Source organism: Kogia breviceps, chromosome 3, assembly GCF_026419965.1.
Source record: "Kogia breviceps isolate mKogBre1 chromosome 3, mKogBre1 haplotype 1, whole genome shotgun sequence".
Lineage (NCBI taxonomy): Eukaryota > Metazoa > Chordata > Mammalia > Artiodactyla > Physeteridae > Kogia > Kogia breviceps.
In genome coordinates this window covers 42,855,660-42,882,117 of record NC_081312.1, presented here as the reverse complement: position 1 = coordinate 42,882,117, position 26,458 = coordinate 42,855,660, and the positions used below count along the sequence as shown (strand labels likewise).

Genomic DNA, 26,458 nt, shown 5'->3' with positions numbered 1-26,458 from the left:
TATGTTTACTGTAGAAGAATGAGTCCCAGCGTATCACTATTTCTGCTACGGGCTAATCTCATGCCTTTCATGTTGATTTTTAGTAACTTTGTTTACAGAGGCTCAGCTATTCTTACCTTGCCTGTCCCCACCCCTGCTCATTTTCAGAAAGCATCCTATTTGCAACCTATAGTCCCCTACCACTGTTTCTAATTCTGAGGCTTTCAGGTTGGGTTGAGTAACAAAAAGATGCTAAGTAAGGTTTGAAGAATTGTCTTGATAACCCTAAAGTGTAAACTGGTATTTTGAACAAACTGTGAGGACTCTGGGACTTACTACCAATTATAGCTCTTCATTTACTCAGAAAACTTGTATTGAGTACCTACTGTGTACTCGGTACCAGTATATTAGTACAATATTAGGGTCTTGAGATGCAGAGGTAATAGACATCTGCTCTCAAGGAAGTTTACAAACTCGTGTAGAAGAACATGAGACAGCAATTTTAATATTGTGTGATTAATGCAACAACACAGACTGCTTTGGGAGCGCAGAGGAGGAGCAGCCCACCCATGAGAGCTCAGAGGTTTCCCACAAGAGCCAATGTGAAACTGAATCTTAGAGGAATTAGCCAGATGATGAAGTGTGAGAAGCACGTTCCAGTTTATTCATTTACTTATTCAGAAAATATTTCTTAAGTGCTTGCTCTGCTCTAAGCACATTCTAGGTGGTAGGAATATAAAATGTGGTAAGGCCTTATCCATAATGAATTTTTTCTTTATGCAATAAATTACTGTAGTTATTGTGAAGCAGTCCATATAGGATGGGGGCACAGGTCAGTTGTAACTGGGGAGGGCAATCAAGAAAGACTTCACATGTGAGGAGCTAACTTGAAATGAGTTCTCAATGATGAATAGATGTTTGCTGTGTTAAGTGTAAGAGAAACCTCCAAGGCAGAATATGCAATGAGACAAGGGGATAAAGTAAAAAAAACAAAACAAAACAGTGAAACTTAAGCGGGGGGGGGGGGAAATGTAAGTACTTTATCAGTGAATTAGAGTTTAGGATGCAATGGGATTGGAACAGTAGCAGAAACCAGGTGGATATAGATAATAATATCAAGTGGTTTTTCGATTTACTCTAAGACAGTAGAGATCTGTTTGCATGCAAAACAGAAAGTAATTCCAGTCTTACTTTATATTTATGTCCATGGAAAATTCAGTCTTGAATTTCTGTCAATTCTGAATGTTTTGTGATATTCACAGATCCATTAAAGATTGTATGTAAATGAGTGACATGATCATATTTGCCTTTTATTTAGCAAGCTCATGTGAGGTGCAGTGTGATGAACAGATTGCAGAGGATTAAGACTGGAGGCAAGGAGCCTCTGGCTCAGACAGTTATTAAAGTAAACCTGGTGAGACATTATTCAGCAGCGAAGAACTATGAAAAGGGAGACTTGAGAGACATTTGGGGAGGAGAGTGGACAAGACTTAGTTGAATATGAGAGGTGCAAAAGAAGGGAGGGTCTAAGATGACTCCAGGGTTTTGGCTAGAATGATTGGATAGATGGTATTTCCATTCACTGAGGAAGGGAGGGATTCTGGAGGAAAGACAGAATTAGGAGGAAATAAGAATGAGTGGGGTTTCATCTTTGTGGAATTTGAGGTACCTTTGGGTTTCATACAAATGGAATAATTTATTAGACAGGCAAGAACCAAAGCTGCTGCTGGCACTGGCAATTCAAGCAGACTTAGTCTTCTCTGAAAGTCTACAATGGTTGCTTTTTCAAAGCAGTAAGATTCTAGAAAAGTAAAATTAGGGATTTTAACTTATGATTAATTAAATTTGTCTTGAATGGAATAATACTTTAAGTGTCCCTCTTACAAAGGGCTAACGAACGTACATTACACTCAATGAGCATACTTTTTAGAAGTGACACAGCAAGTTCAACATTGTTGTGATTGCTGTCATGGAATCCTTTCCTGATCCCTTGTCACTGGGTTAGGTACCGTCAAATATGCTCTCTGTATTGTCCTCTAATGTCGCCTGCCTAATGTTGCTCTTATCACTCTGATTTGTAATCTCACTTGAAAATGGAGACTTTAACTTGTCCACTGTCATAGCCCTGTCATCTAGCAGAGTATGTAGCATAGTCAGTAAATATAGGTTAAGTGATAGGGTGTTATATGAGCTGAAAGCTATTATGCACTTTTAATGCTTTTGGGAGATGTTTGATTATACACTTTCTTGGTTTCTATATTTAATTTTTTTCTTCTTTTATCACAATCTACCTTGTGTCTTTTTAAATTAATTTTTTTCTTTACACCCATAAATCAGCCACATATCATTTTACATAAAAATAAAATATGATTATATCATATATTACTTTAAGTTATAGACTCTTTTTATGAGTGCTCTTCATCTACCCCTCCTCCTCACATTTTCTTCTGTCCCACTTTATGCCTTAACTCGTGTTAAGATTCTGGTATGTAACCATCCTGGTTTTTTTTTCCTTATGCATATATAATAATTATATACACACACACATACAGTATACATGATAGGTACATATGATGTGTATGTATTTGTTATTTTACAAGTTGAGATTGTGTCATGCACACTCGCCTGCATTTTGTTTTCACCCAATAAACCCTGCAGAAATGACTCCATGTCAAGTAGTAGTGCTTAAATTCATCTTTTTATTGACTTTTTATCCACTTTTAGTGTGGATTTCCAATAATGTATTCAGTCATTGCTCTGTTGATGAATATTTACTTTGTTATCATTTCGCCCCTACTATAAACAGTGCTAAAGTAAATATTCACACGTGTGTATCCTAACATATTGCTGCATTTTATATTTAGGGAATAGTTTCCCAGAAGTAGTTACTGGGCCCAAGGGAAAATATATTTAAAAATTTAAAATAGATATACCAAGTTGCTGTCTTAAAGATTTAAACTAATTTATTTTTATTAGTAATATATTACAACCTTCCCCCTATATCCCTTCCAGAAATTGTGTTTACTACTATTTTTATTTTTGTCAGTTAAAGTATAAAGATATGGCTGACTACTGCTGAGTTTATGTTTGTTGGCTATTTATATTTGCTCTTCTGTGAATTACCTACTTAAGTTTTTCCCCCATCTGTTAGGTTCTAAGTTTTTCTTGTAACTTTGTAAGACCTATTTCTGTATTTTAGATATTTTCTATCATCTGTATTGCAAATGTCTTTTCCCAAATCTGTACATTGTTCATTGACATTATATTCTTTTTCATATAATTTAAAAAATTTTATAGAGTTATTTACATCTTTTATACTTCCTGTGTTTTCATCATGTGGTTAGGTTTCTCCCAATACAAGCTTATACCTGTAGTCTCAGACTCTTTTTGCAAGTTCATTATTTAGTATATATTTATATTTAAGTCTATCTGGATTTATTTTTGCAAGTGGTGTAAGGTAGAAGTTCAATTTGATTTTCTTCCAGATAAGTAGTCAGTTGTGCCAATTATTATGTATCTTTTTCCTACTGAATTGAAATATCAACCAATTTGTATATTAAATTCTCATAGATGTTGGAATTTTTTTTTCTCGATTCTTTATTCTAAGTATTCTAGATTCCTTAGGATCTAAAACACATTAGACTACTGTGTCTTTATGGTACATTCTTTTACCTGATAGGGCAAGTTTACTTTTTAAAATAAATTTTCCTGCTTTTCTTGACAATTCTCAAGCATTTATTCTTTCATATAACCTCTAAAATTATGTTTTTCAATTAAAAATCACCCTGATTGGAATTGTGCTAATTTATGTATTGATATTGGAAGAATTGACATTTTTATATGTATGTATTAAAATACATTTTATGTATTTTACTGTTTGTCCAGATCTTGTTTTGTGCTCTTCAATAAGATTTCATAATTTTCTTCATTTTCTTCTTCTATGCCTTTCTTAATTATTTTACAGTTCTGGTCACTATGGTAAAAGATTATTTTTCTATTTCTAAGTGCATATTGCATAATATAGAGAGAAACCAATGATTTTTGTATTTTTTTTTTAGTATCTAGTCATAGTATCAAATTGTCTTATTAATTCTAATAAAATTCTTTTTCCTCACTACGGACTCTAGGGCTTTCTAGGTATATAATCATATAATCAGTACAAAAAGTTTTTATGTATGTATGAATTCTTTTATCTTAATTTATTTGCCAGTCTTAAGAAAATGTAGGAAAAGTGACATAGGAATAGAAGAAGCCATATCAGAATATAAAAAGGCCAATATGAGGCTTGGAACAATGGTTGCTCTAGATGATGGATGTTATTACAATTATTTAAATTAATCTTATAAATAAAATGAGAATAAAACAGGTAATAATTTTGAGAAATTGTTTTGTGTAGATCAAATTCTGGAAAGGTAAAATTTTAAAGTCTGTGTATGTATTCTCCTTTATGTAAAACCCACCTAAAAATATAGATTAACATAAAAAAATCAGAGTGATTATTTGCTAAACCTAAGAAATTGTCAACATACTTCCTTTAAATGGAAAATACCTGTGGGGTCTTTAAAATATCATTCATTTAAAACAATTTATATATAGTGCTTCAGGTCTATTTCTACTTATTAAAATGAGACTGCATTGTGCTATATTTAGAAGGGGACCATTAATTAGGAAAAACAATTTTCTTAGAAATAATTTAGCAAGAATGTGAAATAAGGAACAGTGACTAGGAGTTGAAAGATGAGGATTTTAGTTCCTTTTCACCTCTTAGCTCTGATTTTTGACTAGTAACTTCCCTGAGCCTTACAGTGAAAGACAGTTGTAAAACTATCAGATCCTCCTGCCTTACAGAATGATTGTGAGATTCAAGTTAAATGAGATAATATATGTGAAAGTGCTTGGAGTATAAAATGCAATGTAAATGTACAGTGATATTATTAGATAAATATTTATCTCTGCTCTTATTGTCTTCTTTTTATTGATTTGATTGAGATGTCATTTGGATGAGAAAAAGAGGAGCTTGATCTTTTGAAGAAAAATACCAGAACAGAACTAAGCAATACCAACATTTTCTAGTCAGGAAATTGCCCCTTGATTTCAGATTACATTTTAGATGGAAAGTATTCTATTGACTCTTTTTTTTGCGATACACGGGCCTCTCACTGTTGTGGTCTCTCCCGTTGCGGGGCACAGGCTCCGGACGCGCGGGCTCAGCGGCCATGGCTTACGGGCCCAGCCGCTCCGCGGCATGTAGGATCTTCCCGAACCGGGGCACGAACCCGTGTCCCCTGCATCGGCAGGCAGACTCTCAACCACTGCGCCACCAGGGAAGCCCTCTATTGACTCTCATTGATAGAAAAGGTAATCTGGAGTGTTAGGAGTTGGTGTGTAGGGAGTGGGTGTTGGGTGTGGACTGCGTGAACAGCTTGCTGATTAGAACCTTAGACTAGTCCATAGATTTGTTTGAACATAGGTACTTTTTGCATTCTCTATGAGCTTTGGTTTTAATTGCAGTGAAGGCTTGGTGACACGTATTTTCTGTTGATATACTTCTAATTCAGCAGGTAAGAAATATTGGTAATTTTAGCCAATTTTTCTTTTTCTAAGAAATAATTTATCTTAACTTTTTGTTTACATACTTGATAACAGATGATATTTATGAAGATTTATGTGCTAGTCATGGTCCAATGAGTTTGGGAGAATTGGAGTTGCAGCCAGATCCTCACCTTGCCCTTCCCACAAAACTTCCGACAACACAAGAAGATGATGTTGAATTATCAGTAGCAGCTGAAGATTTTCCTCAGGTACCGGATTAATAGCACTTGTACTTTACTTAAATCAGAATGGTAACAATGTTGCCTTAGCATAGAACACTGTCAAGAGCACAGTCTTTGGAGCCAGACAGTCTCAAATGATGCCTCCTTTTTTCACTAACTCAAGCCTGGCTATAGATCTTAGCTCATCCAATCTCTAGCTGTGACCTTGAATACGTACTTAGCTTTTTTCTAAGCCTTAATTTCTTCATCTTTAAATTAAAGATTAAAATAATGTATATAAAATGCCTATTACCGATAGCTATTATCATTTACACCTCTATATTCCCCTGCAATACCTAGTTTAGTAATTTGTGCATAATAGTTACTCAATAAATATTTATTCTATTAAAATTTGTGGTGTGTTACCATGAAAGCATGAGATATTTCATACTGAGTTAAGCCAATGGCCCATGCAATCTTGTGTACTGAAAAAATAGGATAATTACTCTCCAGGGTGTAAAAAAAAATGCTCATGTTAAATTAAATACAGTTTTTTAATCTGTGTAATCTCACTGTAGATTAATTTATTAAATAAATAGTCATCATGGTATGGTATTGTGTTGTATTGCATGGTGTTGAGGGTAAAAGCCAAAAGTAGATAAAATAAAGATTACTTATGGAACACACTGTTATGTAGGGTTCAGTATTAATAACCTGTGACCAAGCAAAGATCAGGAAAAAACTAGTAATGAATAAATATCTGTTAATTAATTCTGTAATAAAAGAAAAATTGTTTGTGACCTTGGGTTAGGCAAAAATGACACCAAAAACACTATCCATGAAAGAAAAAAAATTAATAGACTGGTCTTATCAAAAACAAGAACATCTGCTCTTCAAAACACACTGTTAAGAGAATGAAAAGACAAGCTACAGATTGGGAGAAGATATTTGAAAATCACTTATCTGGTAAAAGGCTTATATGCAGGATATATAAGGAAATCACAGAATGCAATATTAAGAAAACAAACAATCCAATTAAAAAATGGATAAAATCTTTGGACAGATACCTTACCCAAAGAAGATATACTGATGGCAAGTGAGCACATAAAAAGATTCTCAGCATCAGTAATCGTTAGGAAAATGCTAATTAAAACCACAATGAAATACTACTATACATTCATTAGAACATCTCAAATTTAAAAAAAGACTAACATGCCAAGTTTGGGCAAGGGTGTGGAGCACTTAAACTCTCATATGCTGCTGGTTGGGAATGTAAAATGATTCAACCACTTTGGAAAACAGTTTGGCAATTTCTTAAAAAAGTATTGATAAAATGTACACCTACCATATGACCCAGACATTTCACTCCTAGGTATTTATTTACCCAAGAGAAATTACCACATATGTCTAAGCGAAGGCTTGCACATGAACGTTCATAGCAACTTTATTTGTAGTAGCCCCAAACTGGAAACAACATAAATATTCATCAGTTGCTGAATGTACAAGTTGTGGCATATCTATAAGATGGAATACTACTTAGCAATAAAAAGCCATGGACGGAATTCCCTGGTGGCACAGTGGTGAAGAATCTGCCTGCCAATGCAGGGGGCACGGGTTTGAGCCCTGGTTCGGGAAGATCCCACATGCCATGGAGCAACTAAGCCTGTGCACCACAACTACTGAGCCTGCACTCTAGAGCCCACAAGCCACAACTACTGAGCCCATGTGCCACAACTACTGAAGCCCGTGCGCCTAGAGCCAGTGCTCCACAACAAGAGAAGCCACTGCAATGAGAATCCCAGGCACCACAACGAAGAGTAGCCCCCACTCGATGCAACTAGAGAAAGCCCACGCGCAGCAGCGAAGACCCAACGCAGCCAAAAATAAATAAATAAATTTATTATTTTTTTAAAAAGCCATGGACTATTGATACGTACAGTGACATGGACGATTCTCACAAAAGTTGTGTTGAGGGGAAAAAGCCAGAACCCCCACCCACCAAAATAGTGCATACCTTATGATTCCACTTACATGACATTCTAGAAAATGCGAACTAATCTATAGTTATAGGAGGGAATTCAGATTATTTTGAGCTTGGTGGATATGTTCATCATATTATCTTGACTGTGATGATGGCTTCATGGGTACATACATATGTCAAAACTTAGCGAATGATACACTTTAAATACATGCAGATTATTATCTATCAGTTATACCTCAATAAAGGTATTCTAAAAAATAAAAGAAAGATTGCTCTCCTTTAATTACGGGCCTGTTTTAAAATAAAACTGCAAAGTGTTACCAGAAGAATGGCTTCAAAATATTCATTTGTTAGATTTCCTTTATTAACAGAGAAATATGGCTAGTACTACTACTAGCACACGCTTGTTTATAGTGCTTACTCTGCCAGAGGCTGTTCTAAGTTCATTATGTATTAACTCATTTAATCCTTTTAACAACCTACTGAGGTAGTTATTATTATTATCATCCCCATTTGATGAATGAGAAAATTGAGGTATTAGGGGGTTAAGTAACTTACCCAAGGTCAAAGCTACATAATGACTTAGCCAAATTTGAACACAAGCAGTTTAGCTCCACAATACTCAGCTCTTAATCCCTGTGGTTAAGGAATGGAGCCAGTAGGAAGGTTCTAAATTGAAGCAGCACAAAAGAGTCATAGTACCCATCTTAGAAATACACACCCAAATAATATTTCCTTCAGGGAAGAAACCTATATGACTAATGGCTCTAAACTTAGAAGACCAGAGGTGAGGCTAGTTGTTATTATTGCAGTCTAAAGCTACTCATTTTTACCTGTAGATAAATAAGTACCTGCCAGAACTGGAGTGGTTACATTTTAGTCCATGTGGACAGGTGTTTCAGATTCTCCTCTGCTTGTATCTGTTGTTAAGAGTTCAGAGATACCTTTTTAGGTTCCTGTCAAATTATATCTGACAGTTGTTTTCAGAGACTCATTCATAATTAGGCTCATAAAACAGGAAAGGGAAGAAAGAAAATGGCTAAAGTCATCACAATTTGTAATGTGTGATTGTGAAGGAATTTGTGACTACTGTAAATTTCAAATTTCGTTAGGTGGTAGTAAGGAAGAGAGGTGATGGGGCTTATGGTAGAGTGTACTTTTCTTGAATGGCAAAGGAGGATAACAATACCTACTCAACACTTGTGAGAATTCAGTGATGTTATGATATATAAAAGCTCTTTGAAAATTGCAGTACATTATGCAGATTTTCATTTTATGCAAAAATGGTTATATGGAAGTGCCTATAGTCAAATTAAGTTTTTATCCTGTCTAAATCCATCATGTATGTATCTAGAATAGTTGATTTATAAGTAGCTCTGAATACTCTAGGAAAAATAGAAATGATTTGAATATCTGAAATCTGTGTATATTACCCAAATCTTTTGAAAGATTTTATTTGCAATATCTTTTCTTTAGTAATATGTACTCCATCACCCATTTGGTAGTTAGCAAGCATGCATGATATTCAAATTTTATATAATAAAAACCTAAATAATTGCTCAGATCTTTTTAAAGTAACTTAAAAAATAATATGACTTCATGTCTTAAATTCTTCAGTACCAACGAAAACAAGACCAAGATGTTAAGCAAGTTGAACACAAGCCAGTTCAAAGTCGTTTAATACGTGTAAGAAATAAATGTGATATTTCACTTTCACAGCAACAAGGTAAGATTTGTTTCCTTGTAATAATATGAGTCTGATATATGTTGTGAATTGAACACATATATAATGAGAATTCTTTTATATAAGTTTTATTCTCTAGGGTTTTTTTTGTTTTCTTTGATTTAGCCCTTTGGGATAAAGAATCTGGTATTGTATTTGAGTGTATATTTGTTAGTTCTTTTCACCAATAAACACTATTTCTAATGGATTTTTAAAACTCTTAGGTAGTATTATTTTAATCTTACCTTTTGGTTCTTGTACAATTTAATGTCAGTGTTTTTTTATCTACGTATAAGTCTGTATCTGTGTCATAGTTGTCTGTTTTAAATTATAATATGATAAAGGCAATGGTTATGGTTGTTAAGGAGCTTTGTAAAGGCTATTTATGTTGTGTGGCGATTCGATCAACAAGTACAACTTAAAAAACAGAACTCATGTTAGATGCTATTATATGAATGAACTTTTCTGTCTGCTTGATTACCAAAATTGTGTGGCTAAATGATTCTCCAGTCAGCATCACAGCATTTTGATGTTGTCTTTATGTTTCTGCAAAGCTGTTGGCCTTGTGCTTAGTTTGCCTTCTTGCTTCCTCATCATTTAAATTTTATATAATCTAAATTCTGAAATTTGGCAGTAGAAATTAAGATGTCTTCTGTTTAAAAACTTTCTGTCTACAGTCCAGGTAGAAGTATTAGGAGTATTTTGAGCAGTAGAATGTTTTTCTTCACTTTTGTAATTGTGTTTTTTATCTCATATATTGAATGCCAATATAATTACAAATGTAACTTTTCGGTAGTTTGGGGAGGATCTAAATGAGGAAGTGCTTAAGATTATGTTATATGAGGTTTAGGTTTTTACTTTTCTGCTTGTTTTCTGTTCCGTTCTTGCTCCAACTTTTCAGAACTTTGCCCTCCTGACCACTTTTTAAAACCTAACAGTGATACAGTAGTGTTAGTATTATATTTTAGAATCCTATGGAAAATTACCTGTAACACTTTCCTCCTTGTGTTTAAAAATTAATCATGACAGTATATAGATATGAACAAATGAATATTTCTAAGATAATATCAGGACTGACTTGATGTCCTTCTGCTGAATTCTGTTACCATTCATGGTCAATGACTGTATATTTAATTTAGTTTTTTAAAAAATTATAATTTCTTAAAATTATAAATGAATTTTGTCTCCTTGGAGTTGTATATAATAAAATGATCATTTTTCTCACCTGATAGGAAAATACCTTTGGTAAGATTTTAAGGATAAATACCTCTCTTTAGGAAAGTGACATTGTTTTCAGTTTCACGTATATAAATGTCTGACCACAAGATGGCAATATTTAAATTTTTGTTGACTTACAACAACGTCATTAAATAATTTAATGTCAATAAAAATCATAAGAAAAATAAAAGAAACCAATGTGTTAGCTAGTAGGAGGAAGTTTTATTTAGAAAGAATCTAGAACAGTTGGATTTAATATGTGTAAAAATTATTTTCATTTAATTTTACGTGCAATACAGAAGTTAGGAGAGCTGCAGGCCTATGTCAGTTTTTTTTTTTTTTTTTTTTAATTATTTATTTATTTATTTTTCCGCTGTTCTTCGTTTCTGTGGGAGGGCTTTCTCTAGTTGTGGCAAGCGGGGGCCACTCTTCATCGCGGTGCGCGGGCCTCTCACTATCGCGACCTCTCTTGTTGCGGAGCACAAGCTCCAGACACGCAGGCTCAGTAATTGTGGCTCACGAGCCTCGTTGCTACGCGGCATGTGGGATCTTCCACAGACCAGGGCTCGAACCCTTGTCCCCTGCATTAGCAGGCAGATTCTCAACCACTGCGCCACCAGGGAAGCCCACTATGTCAGTTTTAACCAAGATAAATAAATACCCAGTGGGCTATAGATAAAACATTTTAAATAGTAGCCAAGTGTTTCACTCTATAATTGATACATATCTGCATACTAAATATTTTTTGAATGAATACAATTCCCTTGGCAAATATAGTCAGTTTTGACTTTTTCCCCTATAAATTTTGTGGATTTAATTTTTTTCTCTGATGAAGCTCTGATACACTGCCAAATGTTTCAAAGAATAAGAGAGTCAGAGTGCCAAAATAATCCTCTAGGGCTTTCACAACTTTGAGTGACCTTGAAGGAATTCAATCCTATCATATACAAAGGGCTTGAAGATAATGAAGGAAATTCACCTTATCACAAGGGAATCAAAACCACATCTTTTCTGGAAGATAAATGCTTCTAAGAATACTTGAAGCCCAAATTATGGCTGTTTCAGGAAGAAGTATTATGTATTTCACTTTGAAATGCATAGTAGTTTAATATATGTATGTAAAGAAGTCAAGCCGTTTACTAGCAGTAGCAGTAGTTTAGTGATCATCCATTAAAAATTGACTGAAGATATGGTAGGACACAGGTTCTAGCACTATGCTTCTGGGAGATCTGTAAAGTACTTGTCTCCTTCCTCTCTGCTTGATTATTACTTTCAAATTTTAATACAAAAGAGAGAAATTGAATTGAATTCTGAAAGATAATATCCATTTCTTTTGGTATTTAATTCATTGGGTATATTTTTGAGCACATGATACCACTTATCTGATTCTAAGTCCTGATTAATGTATCTAACAGTTTTATAGTGAAAGCAACTTTTTAAGTAATTTAGTAAGTCATTAAAATTTTTTTCCCTTTCACTGTGCAGTTAACTTTCTTCAATACAAATGAGAGACTAGTTTTCAATCCATTTATTTGTTATGAACCCAGGAACAATTAAATTCTATAAAGTGATGTATTAAAATAGTTCACTTTAAAAAATATTTTTCTTCTTTAGTTTTTCTCTTAAAATTTTAAGAACCGCATAATAAAGAATAATTAGAAAGTCAAACAGGCTATACTATAATCAATGGGGAAAAATTAGAACATATGTTGTATAGTTAAATGTTAGGACAGATTAGTTGTCAAAGTTGTTTGAAAATCACAGCATTCTTCAGTTTTCTTATTTGTAGATGATATACGTTGCTCAGAAAATATGTATCAAAGTGCTAAAAGTAATTACTTGTGTAATTGTACTGATTTATCAAAAGCAGGTTACATTTTTGTGGGAAATTACAATAGGTTTTTTTTGACATTATGTCCTGAGTTTAATTCCTAGCCATCGTAGCACCTTTTATACCTTAACATACAGTGATTGTGACTTTAGATATGTGAGAATTCGGAAATTCAAAGCTTATATATATTTAGAAGCCATTTCTAATCATATGTGCGAATGAAAATTTTTGCCTTTGTATTTGAAATATAACTAAATTATAATAGCTCAAAATTACAATCGATTTTAGTAATTTTAAAATCACAGTTAAAAGTTTTTTAAATTGATTTTTTTTCTCATAAAGTATGACAGTGGTTTAAAAGCCATGTGTGTAAATCTCTGATAGGGAAGGGATGGGGCACAGAGTAATAAATCTGCCCAAAATCCATGAATCCAAAGGTGTAATCTGAATAAGTGTGTCTTTCACAAATCCATGCTATTATTGATTAATAAAACAGAAATTCACTTTAAAATGTTGCTGAATGTGGGAGTTCTGTTTCCACCTAGGAGGAGGAAAGTGGAGAGTGTCTCTTCTCCTAACTGTAATAAAATGTCAGATAAACTCTAAAATCATAACATTTCTTGAACCCATCAGAGAGCTTATGATGTAGAGCAACTAAGTAGCCTGAAGTCCACGGAAAGAGACTCCTCCCAAGAGATGAGACACAAGAACCCTGTCACTGTGCAAGAGCACAGTCACAGGAAAAGACACCAGGCACCATACAAGCAGATAAGAGGTATCTGACTAGACTTTTCCTTAATGAATTGCTAAAGGCCAAGCATAGAGCCATTGGTAGCTACTGATACAAAAGTGGTTCATTCCCACTTGCAGTCTCTTCTCCACAGACCTCTAGAAAAAGAAAGATTGGGAGACTGGAGAGATTCTTCTTCACTGGTGCAGGCCTGGAAGAGGAGAGTGGCTGCCACTGCCAGAAGGACTGAATTCTTTCCAGCATAATCCTGATACCAAAACCAGTCAAAGACATTACAGGAAAAGAAGATTAAAAACCAATATCTCTCATAGACATAGACAGAACCCTAGACAGAACATAGACAGAAAATTCCTGTACAAAATATTACCAAATTGAATTGAAACTTCTTATTCTTCAACATTCAGCTGCATTTTCCTGAGTCTTTACTGAACCTCCAATTGAAAATGGCTTATTCATCCTTAACCCCACCCTCCAGATCATTGGTGCCCAGAACATAATCATAATCTTAACAATAGTTTCCATTTACTGAAGACTTTCTAGGCACTCTGTGCTGTCTCATTTATTCCTCATAATACCATGCCATGCAGGTAGTGTGGCATTTATATGAGAAAGGGTAAGATTCATGAAGGTTAACTAATTTTCCCAACGCACACAGTTTAGCAAATGAAGGTCTGGAATTCAAGCCCATATCTACTTGAGGGCAAAGCTGATGCTCTTTTCCTTGTTTTATACCATTTTATTGAGTAAGCACTTAATAAATATTTGTGTGACTTAACAGTTTGTGGCAAGAGCTGCCTTTACCATCGCTGTATTCTCCAGACTGATTATTTAAAGTTTCCGAGAAAGTGATATATGGGATAGTTTTGTGGTTTATTTATTAAGATAGGTTTTCCTATTTATTTAATAGGCCTTGTTTCCCAACATAGCACTGTGCTTAAATACAGTCAGTGATCAATGTGTTCATTGAATTGAATTTGATAATTCATTCCATCATTTGCTTTTGACACCAAACAATGTTTAATGCTGTTATTTAGTAAAAAGATACAAGGAAGAAGAAAAGGAGAAAAATGAGAATAGTTCCTTATAATCATTTTTCAGTTGAAACTTTTGAATGTAGACATGGTACAGACAGCCACAGTGGAATAATGTAAAGTCATTTTTACTTTTCTAAAAGATTTTGCGATTTCTTTTGTAGTATAAAAATTTTTCGTTCTTTGAGGGTGTATTAGTTAAGCAAGGGGAAGGGGCATCCAAGCATATGCTCAAGGGTAGAGAAAGTTAAATCGGGTTACATGTTAGTAGGCAGTATTTTTTAACTCTAAATGAAAGAGAAATAGTGTGAGCATTCATTCACTCATTCTTTTTTTTTTAATATCATAAAATTTTCCCTTTTATAGTGTACAATTCAGTGGTTTTTAATATTTTTTAAAAGTTATGGAAATTCCAGAAAATTTTCTTTGCCCTAAAAAGAAATCCCATATTCATTAGTATTCATTCTCTATTCTCCCCTCCCCCCCAGTTCCTGTCAACTGCTAGTCTACTTTCTATGTCTATGGATTTATCTATTCAGCTCATTTTATGTAAATGGAATCTACAATATGTGGTTTTTGTGTCTTCTTCAACTTATCATGTTTTCAGGGTTCGTTTATGTAGCAGATGTCATTACTTCATTCCTGTTTATGGCTCAATAATGTTCCATTGTATATTTATTTTTAGGTCAGTGTTTTTAGCATCCTTTTTGTGTAAAGGACTGTGGAAGGTGCTTTGGAGCTAGAGAGATGGATAAGACAAAACATCTGCTCTCAAGGGATAAGAAGAAGAAAGGGGGTAGTTTGAGAAGAATAATTTCTTTAAAACACTGAGTCTCAGAAATAATTTGTTAGAATACTATGAAATTCAAAAGACAAACATCTTTATGTAATCATACTGTCAAATTGTCACTTTTTTCTTATAGTGCTGAAAAAATAAACACATGGCAGCAAGTGTTTTAGGTCAACTTGCTGATTGTCTTTATGTATATACATTTCTTATATTTTCTGAATGGATGGGGGTGGGAGCATAAACCATATGAGAAAAGACACTCTTCTGGCACATTAAAGAATTTTTATCATAGATTATTATTTCAACTATAAAGAAAGGATTTACACCTTTGATTTTAAAAATAGAAATATATACACACACATATATATATATAATCTAGGAGATAAATGTGTTTAACTAAGGCTATTCCCCAAAAATAAGCAAAATGCAAAGAGGATTGATAGGGAAAATCTATTTGAAAAGACACTGAAAATTATTCAAGGATTTCCATAAACATTTTCACTTGTTGGTGCTAAAGTGATTTCTTTTTCTATGTAGGAGTGTTTTAATTGTGGAAATTATTTAATTTTCTTATTGTTGTAGAATTAATTATACACTGTGTATGGAGCACGTAGATTTTTTCTCAAGTCTTTGATATTAAACCTGTCTCACCAAATACCTATACCAGGATTGTTTTGAAGACTCACCAGTATTCCAGAAACCTCTGCAACCCTTTCTTTGTTCTTAGCCAGATTTCCTGAAACCTGACTTTAAAGTTTTTATGCTGTTTATTTTAGAAACCAAATTGATGTAAAACATGATTTAGGGCTTCCCTCGTGGCACAGTGGTTGAGAGTCCGCCTGCCGATGCAGGGAACACAGGTTCGTGCCCTGGTCCGGGAGGATCCTACATGCCGCCGAGCGGCTGGGCCCGTGAGCCATGGCCGCTGAGCCTGCACGTCCGGAGTCTGTGCTCCGCAACAGGAGAGGCCACAACAGTGAGAGGCCCAAGTACTGCAAAAAAAAAAACAGAAAACAAAGCAAAACAAAACCATGATTTAAACTATTCATTAAACTTAGTAGCCTTTTTATTCAACAGCCACTAAGCAAAATTTAACCTTCCAAAATAATCACAGTATCTTGACCTCGGGCAAGATACTTAACCTTTCTGTGCTTTTCTCATCTGTAATATAGTATCTATTCCAGAAGGTTGATATCCTAGTGGAAGACAGGTAGTAGTGCACTTAGAATAGGATTGACACATATTAAGAGCTGTGAAAATATTAGCTATTATTAGCATGACTGTCTCCAGGACACCTCTCTTTTTTTGAATACTCATGTTGTAATCAGCTCTTCTTTAACAGATAGTCGTTGAATCTATATTGGTTCTGAGCTTTAAGGACGTTGGTGAGAAAATAAGTGTAGATTTGATAATATCTTTATATTTTAATATCAATGAAATACTGAACTAGGAGTAAGAAGATCAGATGCTACCACTAGTCAGAATTATGACTTTTGGTTCTGTTGAACTGGGGATGATCCCCCTGCTCCCAAGAACTAAAGGTCATAATTCTGATTAGTGGTAGCATCTGATCTTCTTGCTCCTAGTATAGTAGTATTTCTGTTATACTACACTGCCCTCCTCCAAGTAAAACTAACAACATTGACAAGTTAATGTATTACAGATGCTTTTCTTCCAATCAGCAGAATAATCATTTAAATTTTTTGTGATTTTAGTTTTATATAAATAAAATACAAATTAGATAGACTATTTCAACCACGATAACAATGGATTATTCTACTAACCCAGCTCTACCCTAAATAACAGAGAAGTTGGATTATTTCCATTCAGAATGAATTAGAACAGAGAAGTAATATTTTTATACTTGTAGGATGCACTACTCCTGGATTGTTTGTTAGTCTCTAATACATTGTCTCTCAAACTTTGACTTAAGAATCTCTTGCATTTCTAATTTAAAATGCAGATCCCCGGCTTTACCGTGAGACTCTGATCGGTTGCCTGAGGTGGGGCCTGGGAATCTGAATGTTAAACTAGCACCCCTGGTCATTCTGATGCAGAAGAAGAAGGACCACCCTTTATGAAACATTGCTTAATGACTCCAGATGTTCATGCTGATGTCTGTTCTACTGTAGAATTTGAAACACTACAGCATACAGCTTGTACTCTGGGGTCAGATTGCCTGGGTTCAAATCCTAACTCTGCTAGCTATTCACTAGCTGGTGACCTTGGGCAAGATACTTAACCTTTCTGTGCTTTTCTCATCTGCAATATAGTATCTATTCCAGAAGGTTGATATCCTAGTGGAAGACAGGTAGTAGTGCACTTAGAATAGGACTTGACACATATTAAGTGCTGTGAAAATATTAGCTATTATTAGCATGACTGTCTCCAGGACACCTCTCTTTTTTTGAATACTCATGTTGTAATCAGCTCTTCTTTAACAGATAGTTGTTGAATCTATATTGGTTCTGAGCTTTAAGGACGTTGGTGAGAAGATGCTAGAGATGGTACATGTTCCATATAGTGTTAGGGAGATAAAGTGACTTTCCACAAATTTTTTTACTCTTCAGTGAATATATTTAAGATAATTTATATTTATTAAACCTTGAGGACTTAAGGACATGGGGAGGGGGAAGGGTAAGCTGGCACAAAGTGAGAGAGTGACATTGATATATATATACACTACCAAAGGTGAAATAGATAGCTAGTGGGAAGCAGCAGCATAGCACAGGGAGATCAGCTTGGTGCTTTGTGATGACCTAGAGGACTGGGATAGGGAGGGTGGGAGGGAGATGCAAGAGAGAGGGGATATGGGGATATAAGTATATGTATAGCTGATTCACTTTGTTATACAGCAGAAACTAACACAGCAATGTAAAGCAATTATACTCCAATAAAGATGTTAAAAAAACAAACAAAAAAACCCTTGAATTCTTTTACAAAATTTTTAAATTGATTTGCATGTTGGACAATTAAATATAGTGAAGCTTATTAACCAGGATGATTTCCAATCTATAATCCTATCTATTGGCAAGTGACTGTTTTGGTGAATTGCGTTGTCAGCAGTTCTCTCATTTTTTAATCCAAGAGAGAAACTGATAACTCAAGAGCTCAGTAATCATTTATTAGCTGTTGCATCCTGATTAAAAGTAAGGATTAAAATTAGGGGCAGTATTGGGTACACATAAAGGTATTAAAATGATTAAATTTCTTAGGGAAAAAACACTGTAACTCTAATGGCAAAAGGCGATATAATTTCATTGTCATTCCTAGGAACCTTCCTCATGTGTTCTTGACAAACATTTTTCACCTTTTTATTGTACTTACATATTTTATTTTATAAATTAATACTTTATTTAAAGTTTCTTATCCATAATAATTTTGCTTTTTACCACTATTAGCACTATTATTATTGATGTTATATAGAATAAGATTTTATTTATATAAAATGCCCTCAATTTTTGACTTTGGGCTCAGCCTTTTCCCTATTCCCACTCCAAACAAAGTTCTAACATCATCTGGGTCAGCTTAATACTCCTAGCTTTATTACAGAATCATTAAAACATTTTTTTAAGTGGGAAAAATCTCCCAAGATCATCCTTTGCTACAAAAAACAAATAACATTGGTGAAGTAAAAGCCATATTTTTAACCGTGTAATTCATATGTATACATGTAATTCAGGCCTAATGGCAGCTTTTGAAGACATGTTCTACCAAAGCAAACCTGTAGTGATTTAGAAGTGAAGTATAAATGAGAATCATAGACACTGTTTAGAGATGGGAGAGACAAATTAAAATTTAAGCTTAGGACTATGAAGTCTTCTGGCAAGTTTTATTGATTTTGAGCAGTGTTTATTATGTCTTTAAGAAGAAATTCCAAGGGGATTGTCTTTAAACAATTCTCATTGCTGGTCTAGGGAGAATTCAAGTTATTGACTCTCTTATTTCTCTTTCATACATAGAGTCATCTCCTTTAAGGAATAGAAGAGATGAAGACCTGGACTTATATGATGTCGTTCAGAAGTAGTAGGGTACTAATTAGCTGAAACTAAGTTTTCTAAGATGGCTTTTTATCACCTTTCATCTTCTCTAGATTTTCTTTTCTCCTTAGAAACTTCAGTTTGTGGAAGAACCTATATGTTGGGTAATAATGAGTTCTCCTTGGAGTATGTAGTGATAGTTGTCTTATCTATTATACAACTTACTACTTCTTTTCTCTTTCTTCCCCTAACTATCCTGGCTGGTTTGGATAATGGCACAGGAAGCAGATATTGTGAGGTAGTTAGTGCATCAGTTCATGGAGCCACATCAGTCATGTATTCATTCTCCCACCTGTACTAGGACTTCCATTTACTCAGTCCTATTTCTTCTGACTGGCTGTTCCCCGGGCCCTATATTTTGCCTGACCTATATGGTTAACCCATGTAAATACTGTCTTATCACCACCCTAGACTTCCGTGTCTCTTTGATCTGTGCTAATCCCCTTTCTGGATTCCTCCTGCTTTCAGGGGTCTCTGATTTTTTTCCCTGGTCATGAAATCCTGCTGGATGATGATGTGATATGTGCAATTATAACCTGTTAGCAGACTGTGCTGTGCGGCTTGAACTGGACTTTGGCCAGTTCCCCAGTAATTCTTTTAATTTCATACTGATTTTAGCTTCCAAATAACACCTATTCCAGCCCTTCTTCCCAAACCCTTAATCCCAATTTTATCCCTTCAATTCTCTTTTTTTATATATATATAAATTTATTTATTTTATTTTTGGCCGCGTTGGGTCTTTGTTGCTGTGCACGGGCTTTCTCTAGTTGCAGTGCGCGGGCTTCTCATTGCGGTGGCTTCTCTTTGTTTTGGGGCGTGGGCTCTAGGTGCGTGGGCTTCAAGAGCTGTGGCTTGCGGGCTCTAGAGTGCAGGCTCAGCAGCTGAGGTGCACGGGCTTAGTTGCTCTGCAGCACATGGTATCTTCCCAGACCAGGGCTCGAACCCGTGTCGCCTGCATTGGCAGGCGGATTCCCAACCACTGCACCACCAGGGAAGCCCCTCAATTCTCTTTTAATATATGCTTTTGTTCTTCTAAGTTCTGCTCTTTCAAATGTGTTTCAAAAGTTCTACGCTTTCATTTTTAGCTACTCTAGCTCCAACTTCTTATGGCTTTACATCAATCCTTTCATTTTTTTCCCCTTTTGGGTTGAAGAAAGAGCCGTGCTTTTTAAAACCTCCTTAAAGGTAACTCTTCCACCTGCAGCCTTGATCCCATCTCATTTCTACTCTTGACAAAGGGAGAGGGAGAAAGATATAATCCTGAGAGAAGAAAAGAGTAAGTGCAGAGAAAGGAAGGGAGGGAATAGGAGAAGTAGGAGAAGGGAAAAGGTGGGATTACATGAGATAGTAGAGGAGAAAGGGAAAGGGGAGAAGGGGAAAGAGCAGGGGGGCAGGGGAATGAGGTTGGAATATGCAGGATCATTCATTCTTATCTACAGAATGAGGGCTGGGCTTGATGATTCTTCAGGTCAGTTGTGGCCACACACATTTCATAATTCTATTTCTTCTCAACCCTCATCCTATTACACTTACCAATATCTCCTAAGCTCCCCTCCGCCATGCCTTTCTCAGTGTCTTCACTTGGAACTGTACCCTCCCTTGCCCTCTTTCACTACCTTTCCATCCTAGAAACAAACATTCTTGGTCCACTTTGTGTCCCTGAAGGGCCTGTACTATTTGGTATATACTTCACTTTTAGCCCTTGCATCATACCTATAGGATTATTTTCCTATAGCCTCTCCTTCTCTAGAAAGTAAATTTCTTAGAGACGATGGCCTTGTTTCATTCATCTCTGTACCACCTGCTCTCTAGCACAGCACCCTAAATGGTAGGTTCCTGGTAAATGTTTATTGGATCAAATGTATTAGGTAGTCTTATTCTCCCATCTAGTGCAAGGGCCTTGTTAACAGTTTTCTTCCTTTTTCTATTCATTCCTGAGTAGTAGCTATGTGCTGGGTACTGTTCCAAACCTTGGGGATACTTTGGTGAACATAACAGTTAAAATCCTTGCTTTCACAGAGCTTACATACTTGTGTACATCATAGAAAAAAGTAAATTAATTTACAGCAATTTCAGATGATGTTAAGTGTTGTGAAAAAACATAAAAGGTTCACAGAAGAATGCCAGGTGTCAACGGGCAAATGTGGAGTGACTGCTAATGTTGGAAAGTCAGCATTTTGTAACCATCCTAGTAAAGATTAGATGGGGCAAAGGTCATCAGTGAATGCTAAATGTAGAGAGAAATTTTAATAAAGAGCAGGATATTTGCATGGTCTTAAAGTATCGCCTCATAGATTGGTTCATTTAGTAGAAAGGGAAAACATAGGACATTACCCAGAATGGATGATCAAAATTAGTATCGCCATAGAGGAACAAATGAATACTGTGTGCCTCCGGATGGGATATCTGAGCACATAACCTGAATGTAGTCCCGGGGAAATATCACAGCAATCTAAAACATGGGGAAGAAGTTAACAATTGTGAATCTGGGTAAGTGAAATATAGGTGTTCTCTATACTATTCTTGTAATTTTTCTCTAAGTATGAAATTCTTTCCAAATAAAAAGCAAAACATTTTAAAAGGTATTGCTTTATTTATTTTAAAAACAATGTCTATGTCAATTTGTATTAATATTTCTACTAGTATCAATTTAAAAGAACATAAAGCAGGGTGATGAATAGTGAAGGAAGCAAAGTAAGTGGTTTGTTCCTTTAGATCATGTGGTTAGGGAAGTCCTCTCTGTAGGAATGGCATTTCCATATAGAATGAAGGGAAGGAGAAATCTTGCAAACATTTGGGGAAGAGTATTTCATCTAGAAAAAGTAGGAAGAATGAAGGTATTAAGGTGGGAATGAACTTGTTGTGCCCAAGGAACAGCAAGAAGGCCAGTGTGGCTGGAGGGGAGTGTGCAAGGGAGCTGTGGTAGGAAATGAGATAGGAGATGTAGGCAGATCGTGTGGAGCCCTGCAGACTCTGGGAAGGAATTTGGATTTCATTCTGAGTGTGATGAAAAGCCTATGGAGGATTTGAGCTGGGGAATGACAAACTCTAATTTACATTTTTAAAAGGTTCCCCCTGGCTTTTAGGTGGAGAACAGACCATAGGGAGACAGTCGTGGAAGCAGGGAGATCAGCTGGAAGACCGTTGCGGTATTACACATGAGAGGTGATGGTGGCTTGTACCCTAGTGGAGGTGTCACAGTGGTCAGGTTCAGGCTATGTACTGATGGCGTATACCTGATAAAGCTGAGGAATAACGTTATTTCAAAAATTACTTATTAAAGCAGATTAGATGTGGAATGTAATTGAAAGCAGAGTCAAGGATTAATTACTCCTAGATTTCTGGTCTGAAACTTACTGGGCAAATGATAGTGCCATTTATTAAGATTAGGAAGACTGAGGAAGGATGTGTTCACGTGTTCAGCCTCAGTTTTTAGGGTGGGAAGAGTCAATGAAAATAATCTGGATAGTGCAGCAAAGGCAAATTGGGAAACCTGAGTTGTGTCTCAGGTACCACAGTAATTTTCACAATTCCACAGATACATGTCTTCTCTTTTAAGAAACCAACTTTTTTATTATGAAAGTACGAAACAAAACAGGTTTACTTTATTTAAAATATGTTCAAATACGTACATGAAAACTGCTCTTATTTTCAGAGTTTCTTTGATAGGCCCCTTATTCATCACCTAAGACTAGTGATTACAAATATAAGGCTTTCTTGCGGGGGCGGGGGTGTGGGGGGTGTGGTTTTTTCCCCTAAATATTTATTTATTTATTTATTTATTTATTTATTTATTTGGCTGTGCCAGGTTTTAGTTGCAGTATGTGGACTCTTGGGTGTGGCATGCAGGATCGAGTTCCCTGACCAGGGATCAAACCTGGGCCCGCTGCATTGGAAGTGTGGAGTCTTAACTGCTGGACCACCAGGGAAGTCCCTTGGTTGTGTTTTTAAATTAGTAGTAAATGCAGAGGCCCAAGTTGTGCTGGGATTTCCAAATGGAAAAAGATGCAGTTACCTGTGAATCATTTTAAGCTAGAATGCTATTTCCTATCTTTTAAAATAGCAGAACAAACAACTCTGTTGTGGAATATATACCTACAAAGTCTTTAAGTGAAATGTTATTGCCAAAAGTTATCTTAAAATCTAATTGTTAATCTCTGTTATATTGTCAGCTTAAGATGGACAGGTACTTTTTAGTGTGATGAAACTCAGGTAGTAAGGTTATGGAGAACACTGGCACTTTTTTCCTGTGAATAAAATCGCAATAGTACTGTCCCATCTAATAAAGTCAGAAAAAAATCACATAGGTAGAAATGTAGTTCGAAAGTCTGTGATTACTGCTTTTGTGTTATTCTGCCTGCATTAAAACAAATCAGACTTAGGAACTCAGGGAAATATTATGTTGGATATTTTCTAATTACTGTGTCAGCCTGATAAATCATTTTCTAAATTTGCCAATTTCTTGAAATAGCTTAACCTATGTTCATAACACTTTACAGGAAGCAGCATAAAATTTCTATGTCGCCATATATTTCTCTTGGTGTCACAAAAATATATATTGTATAAATGAAATGTTTTTCTTTGGCAAAAAGGCCTGTATGCCGAACTACAGTTAATGAATACAAGAATTAGAAAGCAAAACTTCTTTTAGTCTGAGGAAAAACAATTCTTTAAACTGTAACCACATGGCCAGTTTCTTGTTTGCATCAACTCTGGGTGACTGTTATTGTCTTCTGTGAATTCTCTGGGGCAGGGGCCTGACTTTGTTGAATGAGCCAATTGTTTTCCTTTGTGTTGCCCATCTAGTAAGTTCCCATCTGGTTTGTATCAGACTGTTTTCACAGCCAACAACTGCTGCCTTCTCTATATCCTGACACTTCAGGGCCCCATGCTATCAAAGCATGCTGCGATGGCCTTGCTGGCAGGGCCCATACAGCTGTGCCTCACAGCTTGGAACTATTACCCAGAGTAATGGTAACATAGAACTTGGACTGGCCCTTATTCCCATTGGTGTCGTGTGTACACTAGCAGAAATTCCCCCTTGCCTGCCTGCCCCCTCACCCCGAAACTTACTAGTCAACAGAAAGTCTTTAAAGCTCTAATTTTAGGATATGGAATAGTGTTGTTCTTATTTTCTAGTGGCTTCCTGTATTTGAAAGCTCATTTTTCATTCTTTCATTCTTTTTCAAAAGTTACCAGGTCTGGCCTTGAGGGAAGTGAACTGGTCACTATGTCACATTTAATTTTTGTTTCCAAATTTAGTTAGGAATGACTAGATATGGCAAAATCCACTGTAGAGACTACACAAACAATACAGTGTATTTTTAGCGATAGTCACAGGCCAGAATTTGAGAGAGGTTTTCATATTAGAATTTCCATCTCAGAAAATGGATTTTCTGTGTGTAAATTATAGAAGCTCTTAGATTCAAACTGTTAAGTAACTATATTAGGGACCTACTTTGCCTTCAGCTTTGTTAGCTATCAAATATCATTTATAAGAATGTGATAATAGTGACCTTCTATATCAATCTGTGGCCTCACGTAATTAAAGTTATATGAATTACTATTGAGTAAGAGTTATAGTTGAGTTTAACTGTAGTTATGATATCATTGCTTTATAGACATAAACTGAAGCAGCATTTTTTATCCAAAATAAGGAATTAAGTGGCTTTTATAGGATGTATTAATATTTTTTTAAATATTATTTATTTGGTTGCACTGGGTCTTAGTTGCGGCAGGCAGGCTCCTTACTTGTGACATGTGAACTCTTAACTGCGGTATACATGTGGGATCTAGTTCCCTGACCAGGGATCGAACCCGGGCCCCCTGCATTGGGAGCTCAGAGTCTTATCCACTGCACCACCAGGGAGTCCCAGAATGTATTAATATTTTAGAAATGCTTTTAGAAATGCCTTCAAGATTAGTTAAACTGAGATTGGTTTGTGCTTTCAATTAAATTGAGTGGGTGATTGTTGTGAACATCAAGCATCCTAAGTAGTAAGTCAAACTAGACTTGTGAGAGTCAAACTAAAGCAACAGCGACAAAAGCAAATCTCACCTGCTTCTGAATAATTTCAGCTTACAGGTTTTTCAAGATTTTAAGAAAAGAAATAGGAAGGAATTTGTCTTTAGTCAGCAGTGTGGCCTGCTGCTGATGTTAACTTGATGTGAAAGCCTACCCAGTACTGTTAGTTATTTGGCATTTTCATTCATTGGAAAAACAGTTAAAAACTATAAGGGGATAATCTTTTAATTGATGAAACTAACCTATTGGTTTTTTTTCAACCTCAAGTTTTTCTGGAAGTATAATATACATACAGAGAAGTACACATAAGTGTACAGCTGAAAGAATTTTCAAAAACTGAGCACACTTGTAAAACCCATACGTAGCTCAAGAGACAGAATATTGCCAGCACCTCCCAAAGCCCCTCACGTTCCCTTTCAGACACAGCTTCCACCTCCGAAAGGATAACCACTATTCTCACTTCTAGCAGCATAGATTAGTTCTCTTGTTTTTGTAGTTTAAATAAATAAAATCATACAGAATGTATGGCTTCTTTCACAAGGCAAACCTATTGTAATTTTTAAGATTCTTTTAGTTTTCAAACCATTATGGCATGTTTTTATAAAGAATTATCTGAGAGGAATTTGTCTTAGTAGCTGTGTCATAGGCTGTTCAACCAACAGGAAGCACCTTGTAGATAAAGTTGTCTACTAAAACATCGTCTCTCCGTTCTCAACCACATTTTAATGCTGGAATGTCTCTCTAGATATTCCTGCCCCTGAAAGGCAGGAACTCTCTTTGTCATTACACTACACAGCAATGCATTCAAGCACTTAAATGGTTTTTAATGAGCCTTAATAATTGAGTGTACATTATTCAAATAAATCATGGTCTGCATTCAGGTTAGGTGGGTCATCTATTTTCTGAATTACCAATCAGTTTCCTGGCATTTGAATATAAGCTTTTATGCTGCCAAGATACTATTTCTGAAAATCCTATTATTGATGAGAGTTGTATACCTATTAGATATGCAGCCAATGAGTAACTTATTTGTTTCAAAAGTGTTAACTTCTTCTATATATATTTAACTACTTTAATAATATTCCTAATATTCCCTTTTTTGTTCCTTCATTGAACTCAAATTAGTAGAAAAGCACCAGCTATTCTGAATGCTACTAATTTTAGATTTCTCTTTATTAGATTTTGTTTCAAATTCTATATGTCACTCATTTAAAAACTTGTTTTGGGGGTTAAAAAATTCATGTTTTGGAAGCCTTCATCTTTATATCCTTGTTTTGCAGTTAACAGTCCTATAGTACTATATGGTTTTCTTAAATACATAAAGAATTCATTTAAA

At 35.4% G+C, this 26,458-nt stretch overlaps 1 protein-coding gene across 8 annotated transcripts in view; it reads left to right on the top strand.

Annotated features, from left to right (window-relative positions):
- The window catches only part of KIAA0586 (KIAA0586 ortholog), a 105,840-nt gene that overhangs the window by 67,590 nt on the left and 11,792 nt on the right, over positions 1 to 26,458 (top strand). For all 8 annotated transcript variants that reach the window (XM_067028411.1, XM_067028414.1, XM_067028410.1 and 5 more), the window contains exons 29-30: positions 5,626 to 5,780; positions 9,331 to 9,439. In XM_067028411.1, the coding sequence (XP_066884512.1) occupies positions 5,626 to 5,780; positions 9,331 to 9,439 (264 nt within the window). The remainder of the gene's footprint in view (positions 1 to 5,625; positions 5,781 to 9,330; positions 9,440 to 26,458) is intronic.